The sequence below is a fragment of the Vitis vinifera genome, chromosome 14 (genome assembly GCF_030704535.1).
Source record: "Vitis vinifera cultivar Pinot Noir 40024 chromosome 14, ASM3070453v1".
Lineage (NCBI taxonomy): Eukaryota > Viridiplantae > Streptophyta > Magnoliopsida > Vitales > Vitaceae > Vitis > Vitis vinifera.
Window position 1 is genome coordinate 18,389,958 of NC_081818.1, and position 16,471 is coordinate 18,406,428.

Sequence of the window (16,471 nt, forward strand, 5' to 3'; positions counted from 1 at the left end):
GAAAATGACTCTGGGTCGAGAGCTCCGGGCTCTAAATAGAAAGGAATGACTCTGGGTCAAAATGGAAAATGACTCTAGGTCGAGAGCTCCAGGCTCTAAAATAGGAGAGAATGACTCTAGGTCGAAATGGAAAGTGACTCTGGGTCGAGAGCTCCAAGCTCTGAAATAGGAAAGAATGACTCTGGGTCGAAATGGAAAGTGACTCTGGGTCGAGAGCTCCGGGCTCTAAAATAGGAAACAATGACTCTAGGTCGAAATGGAAAGTGACTCTAGGTCGAGAGCTCCAAGCTCTAAAATAGGAAATAATGACTCTGGGTCGAAATGGAAAGTGACTCTGGGTCGAGAGCTCCGGGCTCTAAATGGAAAGGAATGACTCCGGGTCATAATGGAAAATAACTCTAGGTCGAGAGCTCCGGGCTCGAAATAGAAAGGAATGACTCTGGGTCAAAATGGAAAATGACTCTGGGTCGAGAGTCGTAGGCTCTAAATGGAAAGGAAATGACTCTGGGCCGTAATGGAAAATGACTTTAGGTCGAGAGCTCCAGGCTCTAAAATAGGAGAGAATGACTCTGGGTCGAAATGGAAAGTGACTCTGGGTCGAGAGCTCCAAGCTCTGAAATAGGAAACAATGACTCTGGGTCGAAATGGAAAGTGACTCTAGGTCGAGAGCTCCGGGCTCTAAAATAGGAAACAATGACTCTGGGTCGAAATGGAAAGTGACTCTGGGTCGAGAACTCCAGGCTCTAAAATAGGAAATAATGACTCTGGGTCGAAATGGAAAGTGACTCTGGGTCGAGAGCTCCGGGCTCTAAATGGAAAGGAATGACTCCGGGTCATAATGGAAAGAGCTCCGGGCTCGAAATAGAAAGGAATGACTCTGGGTCAAAATGGAAAATGACTCTAGGTCGAGAGCTCCGGGCTCTAAATAGATAGCCGATCAGGAAACTTTCCGACTCAAGGTTCGGGCCGAGGCCACTCACAAGTGGCTAGAATGATGAAAATGAAACATCTCAGGGATGTGAATGATGCAAATGACTCCGGGTCGTGAGCTCAAGGCTCGGGGTGCTATGAATGACTCTGGGTCAAGATGGAAAATGACTCTGGGTCGATGAATAGCTCTAGGCTATGAGCTCCGGGCTCTGTGACTGATCGGCTAGAAGGAGAATGCGATACGCAAACTCCAGGTCAAACCACTCATGGGCGACCAAGTGATGAAAGCTCAGCTAAGAGCTGGAAAGACTCTGGGTCTATAGGAAATGATAGCTCAGGGCTAGCGGGCTCAGGGCCTAAGGGAAAAAGGATAGCTCAGGGCTATAAGACTCAGGGTCTAGAAGGAATGGATAACTCATGGTTACGAGGCTCAGGGCCTAAAAAAAGGAAAGATAGCTCAAGGCTAGTGGGCTCAGGGCCTAAGGGAAGAAGAATGCTCAAGGCTATAAGACTCGGGGTCTAGAAGGAATGAATAACTCAGGGCTACGAGGCTCAGGGCCTAGAAGGGAATAATAGAGAAGACCAACTCGAAAGTGGACATGAAATAAATTGGCTCAAAGCCACATACTCAAAATGTCAAGGGTCGGATTACTGAAACCAAGAAGGGAAATATGCCCCAGTATCCAGGGTGCTCACACTGCTGAAACAACCAGTAAATCAATCGTCCACTGAAATCAATAGGTCAAGAACCAATACATCATGACAAACCTCTGAAAAGTCAAAACTGAAAGAGGCCTCTATGTCTGAAAAACTGCTATGTCAACGAACCTCAAAAGGCAAATCTCAAAGTGTGTATATCATGGCTCATCTAAAAGTAAACCTCAAAGTGCGTAAAATGATGCTCATCTAGATAATCCAATCTGCAAGGTAACAATGAAGAAAACAAATCTGTCTCATGAACATCTGGCTAAAGGATCCACCCACACTCCTCGGGTGAAACCTGATGCGATCCGTCTCTATCTCAACAAATCCATGTAGGGAGGCCCTGATACAATCGATCGTCGGAAGCTCTGGGCTAGTGTTCAATCTAAAACCAAGCTGGCCACTGTCTCAATCTCAAGGATACTCAAAGAAAATGGGGGAAATATGCCCCAGTATAAGATCTAACGTCCAAGTCATAAGCTAAACAACCGACACCAATCATCCAACTTAATACAATTAGTCTTCATTGATTTAAAAATTTGTTAAATACCTCATTTATTTTAAATTAAAAAGAAGATGAGTGAAAATATTAAATGAAAAGAATATGAAAGACATATAATGAAATTTCAAATCAATACGAATTAGGTGTATTTAACTAAAATTTTAACCCAAATGTGACTGTAGACCCCCTTTAGAGAGCAAGGGGGTTTAGTTTTTTTTTTTAAAAAAAGGATTTTTTGATGGCATAAGGAGGGGGGGCCCCTTTTCTGCTGGAGGGAAGCCGGATTGGACGTGCAATCATGGATGGCCGGATTGGTAGTTGAGGAGGCCATGCTGCTGATGGAGGAACAGGAAAGCAAGTAGAGACTTGCCAAGGAAGATAGAAAATAGAGGTTCTTTTGGTTGGAAAGGCATCGGTGGGAAGGGGCATAGCGGGCTGTGGGAGAAAGGAGATTTTTTTTTTTTTTTTGATAAGAAAAACAGAGTAACTCAGAGAGCCGGGTCGATCTTGCTGGTGGGGAGGCAACTTGCAGGTTAGAACCCTAGACACTTCGTACTCCATCACTTTCTCATCATTCTGGCTATTAGATGTTAATCATCGTTCAGTTATTTCCGTTGATTCCTGAATATTGATTGTTAAGTGATGTTTGAGGAGCTAAGTTTAACTCATATTTAAACTCCTCTTGACGTTTTGGTTCTAGTTTGAGTATTAATTTGTTATTCTGGTGAAGGTAGGCAAGGTCCGTTATTTATTTTCGTTAAACTTAACCTTCTGTATGCGTGCTCTAAACTTGAGTTTCTTCTAGTTTCGTTAGTCCCTCTCGCTTTGAACCCATGGATGTCACTTGAAAGAGAGGCATGTACAGTCATGCGTTTCATATCCTCATGCCCGCAGCCCTACATATGATTCCATCCACCATGTCTCACCTCTTTAATCCATGTGCAAGCCCATCATCTCTCATGCACACCCCCACTCCTTCATCCTCCACCTCACTCATCCATGAATCCGCCACCACCTTTTCTCTCTCTACACCACGTTTCCATTTTCTAACACCCACCTCATCACCCATGATTCCTATCCTTCTTCCCATGCAAATATCTCACCACTAGTGATCCTTGCTTTCATCATCATGCATGTAGCCACCTCCATTGCATACCCGACTTTCCCATACCCGCGGACATCTCTCACTCACCTTCTTTCCATCCCTGTCAAACTCACAAAACCACCATTCTTGGTGAAGATGAACTCCCTGAAGCATGGCGGTTTCTCCCTCATGAGTCCCCTTTTGAAGCGGCCGCCGTGGAAGAGTGAAGAGAAAGGGGCTTGAAGGTTGTTGTCAAGGAGGTTGCTGGTGAAGATGATGATGCCCAGCTGGAGGGGCGGGCTGTGAAGAAGATGGAGTTTTGGGGCCTGCCCATTGGTGATGGATTTTGGGGCTTGAGAAGAAGCCCAACCCAAGGCTTCTTTTAATGAGTGGATATTGGGCTTCTTCTCCAAGGCTTCTTTTAATGAATGGATATTGGGTTTGAGAAGAAGCCCAGCCCAAGGCTTCTTTTAATGAATGGACTTGGGCTTGATGGAAAGGGAGCCCAAGGCTTCTTTTAATGAATGGACGTGGGCTTGGGCTTATGGACTTGGGTTTATGATATTATCATTATTAATTATTATTATTATTATTCTTATTAACCATTATCACTATTATTATTATTATTATTATTATTATTGTCATTATTATTATTAATTCAATTTTCTAAATCTTATTATTGTTGTTATTATTATTATTATTGCTAATTCAACTTTCAAAATATTATTATTATTATTATTATTATTATTATTATTATTATTATTATTATTATTATTTCAACTTTTAAAAATATTATTATTATTATTATTATTATTAATTCAACTTTTAAAATATTATTCTTATTGTTATTATTAATTCAATTTTCCAAATCTTATTAACCATTATTATTATTATCATTATTATTATTATTATTATTATTATTATTATTATTGTCATTATTATTATTAATTCAATTTTCTAAATCTTATTATTGTTATTATTCTTATTATCATTATTAATTCAACTTTCAAAATCTTATTATAATTAATTTAACTTTTAAAATATTATTATTATTATTTTTATTAATTCAACTTTTAAAATATTATTCTTATCATTATTATTAATTTGACTTCCAAAATCTTGTTATCACTATTATTATTATTATTATTTCAAAATTTTATTATTATCATCATCATTATTATTATTATTATTTCAAAATCTTATTATTATTATTATTATTGTTATTATTAATTCAACTTTTAAAATATTATTATTATTATTATTATTAATTCAACTTTTAAAATGTTATTATTATTATTGTTATTATTAATTCAACTTTTAAAATATTCTTCTTATTATTATTATTAATTCAACTTCGAAAATCTTGTTATCATTATTATTATTATTATTTCAAAATTTTATTATTATCATTATTATTATTATTATTATTATTATTATTATTTCAAAATCTTATTATTATTATTATTATTATTAATTCAACTTTTAAAATATTATTATTATTATTATTATTATTAATTCAACTTTCAAAATCTATATTCTCGCAGTTTAATTTCCTAAAGTTCATTTCTCATTTTCTTTGACAAATTTCATATTAATTACCGAAGCTCTAATCTTTTAAATTTAATTCCCAAGACTCCAATTTTCCAATAAACTCCAAGAATCCAATTTTCACTCGAATAGTTTTAATTCCATTTCGGTCCCTAAATAATCTTCTGATCTTCTTGATTTTACCTAAGTAATAGTGAATTCTTCATAATTCTAAAACACGAAATTTGTGAGATTAGCTCATGAACAATAAATTGGGCTTTGTTGGGGGCCAGATGTTTGATCCCTTTTTGACTGTCAATTGTCGTGCTTAATGTGTTTTGCTTGATCTTCATTTTGCACTCCGATATGCATGAGCTATATTTTGTATTCATTAATTGTGCACTAATCCCGTTTCTTGATAGCGCATTGTGGCTCGTGGCCGAGGTACGCATCCACTCTCATTCTAGTCAATCTCTATTGCGTGTTTTGATTCTCATATATGCATGATTGATGTGAGTATCCATTGACTTTCTTATTGATTGCCACGTCAGCTTCATTTTATTAGTAGAGACCCGATTTTAGGGACTTAAAGGGGTGCTATGGTCTTTTACCGTACCTTCCCAATAAGTAACCTGACCCCCGAGCCCGATCCGGTTTCTCGTAGATCACCTTTTCCAAAATGAGGAGTCGCACTTAGGGTTTTCTTTCTTATTTTGTTTACCCTTTTAAAAATAAAACAAAAATAAGTGGCGACTCCAAGTCATTTTTTTAACCAATTAAATCATTTTTCGAAATCAAAATCGAGCTCACCATCGAATGGGAAACGCATGAACCGAAATGCGGGGTCCATAGTGACATATACTTACCTAATTATTAAATAGGTAACAATTCATATAACTCGCTTAATAATCAAATATTAGATCGAGTTAGATATTAATGGCGAACCGAAAAATATAATTAATCTTCCATCTTAGCATGTTTAGCATTCAATTGATCTATTTATTTAAAATCAAATTTTAAATGAGTCAAACACATATTATAGCTATGATCAAGTTAATCAACACATTTATTAAACAAATCAATTCCAATCAAATTCATATTATATAAGATAACCCAAAAACATGTTTATCGAACAAGTTATGCATATTCACACAAAAACATATGTATTAAACAAATTATGCATGCCAACACGAATTAACCTAAATACAATTATATCCGATCCGAACTTATGAAAATGTGTTAAAATCAAATTATGTTAGTGAATCGTATCAAACTTTATCACCTATACTAGACTAGGTTCCTCGCTAGATGCAGAAATTAGAGTTGAAAGTAATGAGAAAAATATTAGGACAAAACCGAAAAAGTAATAGGAAAGAAGCAAGTTTCAGAGTGTGGAATAACAATTATATATACAATAGACCCGAGTCAATTTCCAGATAACCCTATACACCAAGTCAATTATATATACAACAGACCCAAGTCATTTTAAACAGCACTACTTCAGCTTTATTTTTTTTGCAGGACGTGCATTGTTCCCCCTTATACACAGCTCCAACTTCAACTGTCCTGAAGAACCCAGGAATGCGTTTGGAATTAGAAGAAATCCCATTGAAAGAGAAGGAAGTTCAACAACTTCTCTAATATTCTCCGTGAATGATTGTAACATGATCGACCTGTCCCCTTTCCATGCTGCAAGATTGAATGCATGCCCTCTAGATGATCTAGGCCCAATACGACAAACTGTGACTGCATGCCCAAGCTGTTGAATAGAGCTACTAACAATGAATAGGGCACCTTCTTTTGCTTCTAGAATGCAGAACTTGTCCACTGCATTAAATTCCAAATGAACAGGGAAGAAGCTGTTGTACTGGAAGCGTATCACTGAATTCAGATGTTTACTTCTGAAGTGTTGAGCTAGCTGTTTGGATGATCCCCGGAAGTTGCAGTTGGAATGAGGGCATGAACATGGTACGTAGTTGCATGTCACCTCGTGGTCATGTTTCTTACCGTAACTCACTGTTTCTTTGCAGCCATATGCTGTGTTTTGGCATGATACTTTGACTGATTCAAGAACCTTTTCAATAGCCCGGCAACGGTTATAGCCAATAGGCCAGGAGCAGGACGGGCATCTGTTGCTGAGTTTGGTGCAGCAGGAAGAGCATGCTATATGCCCATTCTCACACTGAATTGCCAAACAAGCATACACAAAAAGGGAAGAAGAAGAGGAAAAAAAAACACACATATATCAGACGTGTTACTATGCATTCATGCTGGGAACAGGAACAGTTCTGAAATTAATTTGACAAACTATCTGGTCTAGTAATCTCTGTTGGGGGAAGCAATGAAAACATACTTTTGCTAGGCAAGAGAAACCAATGGAAACAGACTTCTACAATCATTATTAAATCCTGTTCTTTCAAACTTCAAGCAGGAATATCAGATACAAAGAAATCCATAGTATACTTTACTCAATAAAAATTGAAAAATATTTCAAGAGAAAGCTGTGTCGAAATTTGATTGTCTCATGTTGTCTGTGCTAACACGTTGACATAGTTTCTAGCTCAATGTGTACAATCTAATCCATGCTTGCTATCTAAAAAGACTTAATAATACAAATTTCTGATTTGCCTCCTCGAATAATTTATAAACAATCAGAAAATGAGCACATGACAACTTCCTCGCCACAATGAAGAAAAGACCTCCCACCCAAGCCCCACTCCCCAAAACAATAACAGAAACAGCAACAAGAAATAAAGAAAGCCAGAAGAAAAACACTGGACATTTATGTCCAATTTACCAAGGGGAGTACAAGAGCTTACATCCATTTGGTAAGGAATTTTTAAACCATAGAACAGTTTCCAACATTTTTTTTTTTCAATTTGCAATTGGTGAACAGTTGATTTATATTAAAAAAGAAAAAGAAAAAGAAAAAGAAAAGAACAAAAAGGGGGAAAAAAGACTGAGCAACCAGATTTCTTTAAATGAGTCAAAAGATAAATAAATAAACACAACTGATTAATGAGCATAGATGCATTTTCAAAAGCTAAATACTAGTTGGAGAGAATTAAAACTAACATCAATTAAAATGAAAATACAGCAGCATATTCAAATTACTAATAAGTAGGTATTTGGAACTGACAACAGTGACTCAAATTTACATTACCTAGTTGCTGACCTCTTATGAAACAATAACACTGCTAATTTTACTTCTTGATATTTGACCATGTTAACACCATGTGTGTCTGTCAGATAGGCCACAGTATTTAGGACTGTTCCTTCAATGCTTCTACGGCAATCTGAACAATAGGAATAAGAGGAACGCCCAACAACACTTAGTTTACAATCAACTTTCTCCTTATTTGAGCAGGATCAGTCATTCGGAGCTAGGCAAATACACATTTCAGATTTTCCACCACTTCCTAATAGTAGAAGTAACATTATATGTCCTAGAATTACTTGAGTTAAGAGTCAAGTCAAACTAAATATGGATGGATATTCCTTGGGTAAACCAAGTCAACACAAAATTGGATTTCCAGATAGAAATTTAGAAGGTTTAATATTTAAGATTTCTGAAACCAACTAGTTTGGATGATGTTGTAAACATTGACCTTTTAGCTAACTCAATGAAGGAGTGGTTCTGATGTAAGCAAGCCTAACTTAATCAATTATAAGGGCTCCACCATTCAGTGAGACATTATCAGAGATCAACCGAAGATATATACGAATCATTAGAAACAAATTCAATGATAAACTGAAGAGAATAGGTGAAAACACGAGAAATTCTCCTGGACTCTCTTTGTAAATTGAATAGTTGGTGCAGTAGCCCTATTCCAACAATTCTGTGGACAATAATATTTTAGACTAAGGGAATTTATACACATGGATTTAGGACAACTGATGGGAAGAGTGTGTTTAAGACACATATAAATTCCTCTCTTTATAATAATTTAAGATACCAAGCCCACCCTCCTATTATGTCTCATGAATTTTGTCACAAATGTATCATGCTTTTCAATCCTAAAGCTAATATAAAAATTAAATCTAAATTCAAATTTTAACATTTCATATATATAAAGAGAGAGAGAAAGAGAGATACATAGATCCGCTTCATCAAAATGAAGCTCCTCACTATCAGCGGGACTGGAATGAGAGGCAGGCTGGTTTTAGATCAGTGGCTAGCTTGATCCTCAACCTCCATGGGAGGCTGGATTTCAGAGATTTCAAGAGAGAGCCTAGCTTCTTCTTCATTTGGAATCAGGCTGGGGGAAAAGAAGTTGTCTCTGGAAGGGGAGTCGAGCAGATCATGTTCAATAACCTTCTCAAGGATTATCTAGGGATTTCCTCATACAACATCAACTTCAACTTGACCAACAAGCTTCAAATTAGGCACAGTAGCTGATAGTGTAGAAAGTGAGATTCTATATTCTATAGCCTAAGTGTCTACTTCTGATGAGACAGAAGTAGGAGGTGTTGGAGTCTAAGGGTATGAAAACAAAAGACTAGCCCAAAAGACACAAACAAAGAATAAAATGAATTAAAAGAAAAACTTATTGGCTGAGGCGTGACAAGTATTGTTCTTGAAATAGATCCACCCTCCTCGAAGACGAACTCGAAGCACTAGGGTACCAGTGGTCTACCTCTAGGATTCAACAGTCAGATCTCTCTGTAAGCGAGATGTGTACAACTCGGGTTTTGAAAAAATTCCTCCAAATAAATGTATGAAAATACTCCCTGAAAAATTCTCTGAAAAATTGGTATTGATGTATAGAGAGAGAGGTGACCTGCTTTTATAGGCCACTAACACAGTCCCAATGGGAATCTACTTGTAATTAGAAGATGACACAAAGTGGAAAGTGATTCTACTTATAAAAGGAATGAGACTCCACTAGCACAATCCCAATAGGATTCTTCCCAAAAATATAACATTAATAGAATAAAATAAAATATAATAAAATAAAAAATAATTCTCAATAGGACACTTCCCAAAAATATAAGACTCATAGAATAAAATAAAATAAATTCCCAAAAATAAAAATAGAAATTATTTACACTCTTCCTACAGGAGGCGCGTCTTCCTTCAGTTGGCCTGTCATCAAAGGATGTTAGCAAAAGAAGTAGAGGCTCCAAGGCTTGGGTTGGTCAAGCAAACTGATTCATTTAATTTTTGTAAGTGTATTTGTGTATTGGCAATTCCGGGTCAAAATTCCCATTGTGTCTCATAGCTCATACTCTTCAAATCCTTCCTTGGACACTTGCCTTTTCCAAATTGTTTGTGTTTGAAGATGGCTAGAGGAGTTGGTAAGTGCATTTAAGGTATCGGATGACGGAAAACATTGATCAACCTTGTTTTAAACTCTTATCATTTTATTAAAAAATGGAGTGGTTGCATAAGGAGTGTAAAATATAATGTTTAAATCATTTGAATCGATTTTTGATCAATCAAACTTAAGGGTAACAGTTTCTGCTATACCCAATTCTTTTTAATCTTCTCTGATCAATCAAACTTTGATCACATCTACATTCCTTCAACTTTTTCTCAAGTCATTCTCAACCGTTGGATGGGTTTTAAAACCCTAATACTTAAGCTTTCAGAAGAAGAGAGGCAGCTGTGAGAGTGAAAACCTAGTTCTGAGCTTCAAGTTTTTCTTACCAAATTGGGGAGAGTTTGCCTTAAGAGAAAATCACTTGTGTTTGAGTTGAAAAACATTTTTGAGTGAGAAATTTTTGTTTCAAATGGGTTGATTCATGGTGTTATTCATCCTTGCTCTCATATTGCTCTCATATTCAACATATTTGGGGTAAAACCCAAGTTTCTTCTTGTGTGGACTCAAGAAGAGGCTGAGATCAAAGCTTGGAGTGGATTCCAAGTATTTTCCAAAAGAAGAAAGGTGGTATCTGAAGCTTAAAGGTTCTAGGCAAGTAATTGGGGAGAGGATAGAAGGCTTGGTCTAGGTAAATCCTAGTACTCAACTAATTTTTCTTCATAGTGGATCATTTGATTGCTTGAGGCCCTTGGTATTTTTATCTCTTCAGAGGTTTTCCACGTTAAAAAATTGATGTCATTGTCTCTTTATTCTATCTCATCTTTTGATAAGTATTTCATTAGCTTAGGATGTTTTTCATTGAGTTATGTTGATTGTTTAAATGGAGCATAAGTTGAAATTTGACTATTGGAGCTTTGCAAGAACAAGATATATTTCATTTTTGTTGATTGATGTCAAGGGGCATGTGAAAATGAGTGTGTGGTGATGCAATGTCTTATATATCATGTTTGGGGAGTGCTGTTGCATTTGCATGTGACTTGCATTGAATAACTTGTTTGGGAGAGTGTTATTGCATCCATTGTTGCTAGTGATTTGCTTGTTTGTTCATAGAATTGAAAAAGAAGATCAATTCATAGGAGAAAAACAAGGGAATTGTAAGCATTTGTAAGACACCTTCTCTAATTGTTGCAAAAAGACCTATTCACCCCACCTCTAGGTGTTATCCATATGTGAGATTCATCTTCAATTTTTATATTAAATAAGGATTTAAAAAATACAAAAGAAGGATGAGAAATCCTCTCAAAAACAAAGAACTAAACAATAGGAACCTCCAAAAATACTAAGTAAATGTATACAGCCGGGGTGTATCATAAAGCAGGTGGAAAGTACACACAACTCTCCTTGCTAGCTCACACCATTGGACCTACACATGATAAGTTAATTTTTCACCTAGTCTTATTACCCGCTTGTGTGAGTGCATGTTAAAAAATTGAGAAGCCGGTTGCCATTGATATGGAGAGAGAAGACTGGCCTCCAGCTTGCAACTGAACCTAGATCTACAATTTCACCTCATCTCTCCTCTAAAACTTTGTTTTGATCTCGTTCCCTACCATAGATTGATTGGCAGTCCAACTTTCTTTGAATAAAAAAATTTGACTAATAGATTCACCATTTCCCTCTTCTTTAGTCACCAGTTCCCAAAAGGTTATGGCAATTTTCCATTGGAGGAAAAATTCACTAAAGTCCAATCAAATAACTGATGCTAATTTATTTTTATGAGTTCTGTTAGCTGCAAATTGTATCCAATTTTATCAACTAGCAAACCAACTTTTTCAAAAATCAATTTTCAATTGCATTTATTAATTATTATGAATCAGAATGTTAAGGATCATTCCAACTATTATAAATGTAAAGTTCTTAGCTCACAACAGGTTGGAAAAGTTGCTTTTAGCACTCACAACACCTTTTTTTTTTTTCCTTCTTGAATGGCAGAGAAAAACTCTAGATGCAGTATTCATTGCAATGGATGTGTTCACTTACGAGGAAAGAATAATTAGCAACAGGTTAGAAAAGTTGCTTTTAGCACTCACAACACCTTTTTTTTCCTTCTTGAATGGCAGAGAAAAACTTTAGATGCAGTTTTCATTGCAATGCATGTGCTCACATACGAAGGAAGAATAGGAGGCAGAAATATTTAAGCTTAAAATTGAGAATCCCTACAACAGTCTGATTGGAAATTCCTTCAATGATTAGTAAATCGTTTGGCCTTCAAGACAGGTGTGGGATGTATATCACCTGTAAAGTAATGGTGAATAGGTCACAAGCAGGATTTTCCAGGATTTCAAAGGGTGAATGGATCACAAACAGGATTTTCCAGGATCTCAAAGGGTCTCGATGAGGCTCCTTTATTTATCAGCATTCCTGTTCATGAGTATGATAAATACTTCAGGTGGATTGGTAACCAGGGCAATAGAAGTTTGCTTGGCTGAGGGGTTCTGGGTATAGAGAAGACAGGAGAAAGAGTGTCTTACCCTTCCTATATGCTGATGACACCATCATCTCTTGTGGGAATAATGTAGAGCAACTAAGATGTCCCAGATGCACCCTATTATGTTCTGAGGCATAATCAATTTGGAAATGAATTTGAGAAAGAGAGAGTTTATTCCCATTAGGACAGCGGATGAGATTAGTAGCTGCATTTGTTAATAGGGCAGCAGTAGGAGAGAGGAGATTGACCTTTGTCAATAGCATTTTTCTTCGCTTGCCATCATGTTTCATGTCTCTTTATCATCCTAACTTCAGAGAATATAAAAATTTACAATCATGAAAGTGTAAGATGGGGCATTTTAGTGCCCATGAGGCAAGGTGTAAGCCCCAAGGCCTTGAGGCTTAAGTCTTTTGGAACTCTAAAATTTATCATAATTATTAAGTGCATAAACATAATTTAAAATAACAAAAAAAAACATAAAATGAAAACAGAAACCAGCAGAAAAAGCTAAATGAAAAAAAAAAAAAAAAAACACAAAAAACTAACAAATAATGTAAAAACTAACAGATAAATGAAAATAGAAGTCACAGGACAAAACTAAATGAAGATAAATAAATCTGGGTAAAGAAGTAAAATGAAAGTACTTTCAACAGGGTGAAAGTTGAAAGTGGAAGTTTAAGATTGTGACATTTGTGGAAGATGGTGAATTTGACAGAAGGGAATGATTTTCTTTTCCTCAATTGACAGGTGAACAGTTCAAATGGTGGGCAGGCTACTCTCTCTAGAAGTTGATGGCTTTACCCTTATTCTTTCTATCAACTCCTTGAAAGGAAAAAACAGTTCAACCTTCAAGTAGATGGAGCCATTCCTGCACAAGAGCAAGTCCTTGGGGGACCCTGGTTGTAGATGGGTGGAGAGTTTATTTTCTTGTTTTCCCATGTTTATGTGCGACCTTTTTGGTGTCTCAAGAGAATCTTTGCTTCCTTCAAATAATTATCTTAACAGCAATAGCTTCCTTGATTATGCTATATGGATTCAGGTAACTAAATTGTATGCAGGTGTATCAAACCTCTCCAAACCCTAAGGATTTGGACACAAGGACATAGCTGAAATACAAATGACCAAAATTTCTTCAATGCCCTGACAGAAATGAGGCATCCATGAACATATCGTGTCCAAAATGAGAATATAATCATTTTGATAGATGCTTAAAACTAAAATAGAAAGAAATCAATAAAGTATGGTACAAAACTCTTAGCAACCAGTGACAAGATTTCTTTCTGTTCAATTGGCACTCATGCAAGCTCAGTCCAAAATGGGAATGTCTTTCATGAGATTATAGAAGAGGGAGCCAAAATTGGACTTAGATTTGTCGTGTTTTCATGTTGCCTTTCAAAAATGTAATAATTATTTTTCTCCAGAAAACACATCATCAACAGTAAGAAACCCAGAATTTTGCATGACTGCCCTCAATTTCCTTAAACGCACACACCCACCCACCCATTTCTGGGCTATCTCATAAACCAAAGGAGTCCAACCCGAAACTGACTCTACCCATCTCTCCAAGGACATTCAAATCCTCCTGCCAACTGTCTACAAGTGCAAAAGCAATAAAACATCCCTACACTCATCAGAATTTCAAAAACCCACTCCAATTCCCCAACTCTCTCAAACCAGGAGCTCCTACCTTCTACAAACAACACAATTACGCCATCAATAGTAAACAAGAAAGAGATTCAAAAATTTCATCAAAAACAGAAAACACACAAAAGGAGAAATCGAGGGCACGGCATGAAAAATACTGACAAACCTGAAATACGGGAACGCTCAAGGGTTCAAGGCAAATGGAGCAATCAAGCACTTCCGGGTCAGTCAGGATCACAGAAACCGAAGCATCTCTATTAGCCTCGCTTCCCGAACTTGTTCCCTGACCTGGGTCTCGCACTGCCTCCACGATTTCTTGTCCATGTTCATCATCAACAATTTCCACATTCACGTCCGCGGAATCATCCGTATCATCATCCGATCCTTCAGATGAGCAGGAGCCGTCATGTTCTTCGTCAGAGGACATCCCCGGTTGCCCTGCACCTCCAATTCTAAATCTGTAGGCTATTCTCCGTTCTCTTGCGAGCACCACCTTCACTGGCAAAGCATCGTCGCATTCGTCTTCTGAAAATCTTAACTTCGCCATTTCTCTATTGTGAGACCATCATAGATAACACTCCGGGGCGATTGAGAATTGGATCAGACACTTCTGGATCAAAAATTCATCTTATTCATAATTCTCATTCAATATTTTTGAGATTTGAGATATTTGATTATCACGCAACAACCACCGCTATCATTTGCGCGGTTTCCAGTCATTTTTTATTTTATAATTATATTCGGTGGGCGTTCCCAAAAATTTAATATTTATTATTTAAACAATAGATTAAATTGACTTTTAAGTTTGCGATTATTATGCTTGTGGGTTTGATAGGCCGCTAATTAGTGCGAAGGGTTACACTTTGTATAATCAAGAAAGGATATTATAAGGGACAAAATTACCCTTTTAAAATAGAGTTGGGACTCCGAGAATAACTTAAAATTTATTACAAATCATCAAATTTATTATAAATTATCAAATTGATATATTTTCCTTCAGTAATTTTAATTAATAATTATTTTCGTTCATTTTAACTCATATTTATTTTTATCAATTTTAAATAATAAATGTATTTATAAAATATTCATATTTAAAGTATTATAAATATATAAAATAATTATAAAAAATGAGTCATGTACTTGGAATCATTATTTTTAAATATATTCTCACTATGATGTCTAAATGAATAAAATATGTTTGAAATTAAAAATAATTTAATTAAAGGCAATTGGGAATCAAGTTAATATATATGGAAATTTGATTAATTGATAGTTAAGGTTCTATTTTTAGTTCCCACTAAGCAATATAATCCTAAATACCATTCTTGCATAAGGTCTATGCATCCTATCACTTTCCCAACTTATCCTCTAAAGCAAGCATTTTTTTTTCATTAGACAAATGGATTTCATATTAAATGCATTAAACTAAATGAGGGTGAAAGCTAGGTATATTCTCCTTCAAAATTAAATTTTTTTTTAGGACATCTACCTTTTTAGGTTATGTTTGATTCCTAGAAAGTACTAAGAAAAAAAAAATATTAAGGAAAATAATTTTCTCATGTTTAGTTGTCTTATAGAAAATAATAAAGAAAATAATATATAAGTAAGATTAACTAAAATTTTATATATTTTTTAATTATTTAATATTTATATTGGAAAGTGAAAATAAGTAAAATAAGTTTGAGGCAGTATGTAAAAATAATTTATTGATTTTAAATTCATTTTTATTTTCCCTCGTTTTTTCTTTTCTTCTATTTTTTCTTTCTATTTTCTTTCCCTCACATTTTCCAATATATTTTCTGGGAACCAAACATAGCCTTAAGGAACTCATTTATGTTTTTTATCAATATGTACAAAATAAAAAAAGCTACCATTTCAAAGACCATGAAATAAGAGAGTAAGATAATCATCTATATCTCAATGTCTTCTTTGTTTTCATTAATTAAGATCCTTCATCACATCATAATGAGTGCAATCATCCTTGAAGACCACCCATAAGCATCTAGAAACATGTTGAATTGATAAACCAAAAAGTGTGAAAAAAGTTCTTATTGGAGAGGTGAGTTCAACTAAATCTTGTATAAACATTGCAAAAAATAAATTTCATTGATAAAGGGACAAGTAATTTCTACTATAGATTTTAGATACCAACAAACTATAAACACATGCAAAAAATAATCATATGAAAAAATGGTAAAATTGTCTTCAATTAAGATAGAAATTAAATTAAAACACAAATTATAGTAAAACCACATTTCAAAATTGCTACCTTAGCCTTAGAAGTTATAATTCAGACTTGAGGTTGTTCTCGAGGTGGTGCATGTTATAAG

The 16,471-nt window shown here is 35.4% G+C and overlaps 1 protein-coding gene across 1 annotated transcript; it reads right to left on the reverse strand.

Moving 5' to 3' along the window:
* Window positions 1-6,089: 6,089 nt before the first annotated feature.
* On the reverse strand, window positions 6,090-14,979 carry LOC100260463 (E3 ubiquitin-protein ligase SINA-like 7). The gene is made up of 2 exons (XM_002271721.4): window positions 14,308-14,979; window positions 6,090-6,927 (listed from the first exon to the last, which is right to left on the reverse strand). The coding sequence occupies exons 1-2, from the start codon at window positions 14,686-14,688 to the stop codon at window positions 6,241-6,243; spliced, it is 1,068 nt and encodes a 355-aa protein (XP_002271757.1). The 5' UTR covers window positions 14,689-14,979; the 3' UTR covers window positions 6,090-6,240.
* Between the last annotated feature and the right edge of the window lie 1,492 nt (window positions 14,980-16,471).

Bases quoted from the DNA above. Each gene is read 5' to 3' on its own strand.
- LOC100260463 (XM_002271721.4), bottom strand. From the start codon at position 14,688: ATGGCGAAGTTAAGATTTTCAGAAGACGAATGCGACGATGCTTTGCCA. The intron at 6,928-14,307 runs GTTTGTCAGTAT...TTGGCAATTCAG, and splicing joins TGAGCGTTCCCGTATTTCAG to TGTGAGAATGGGCATATAGC.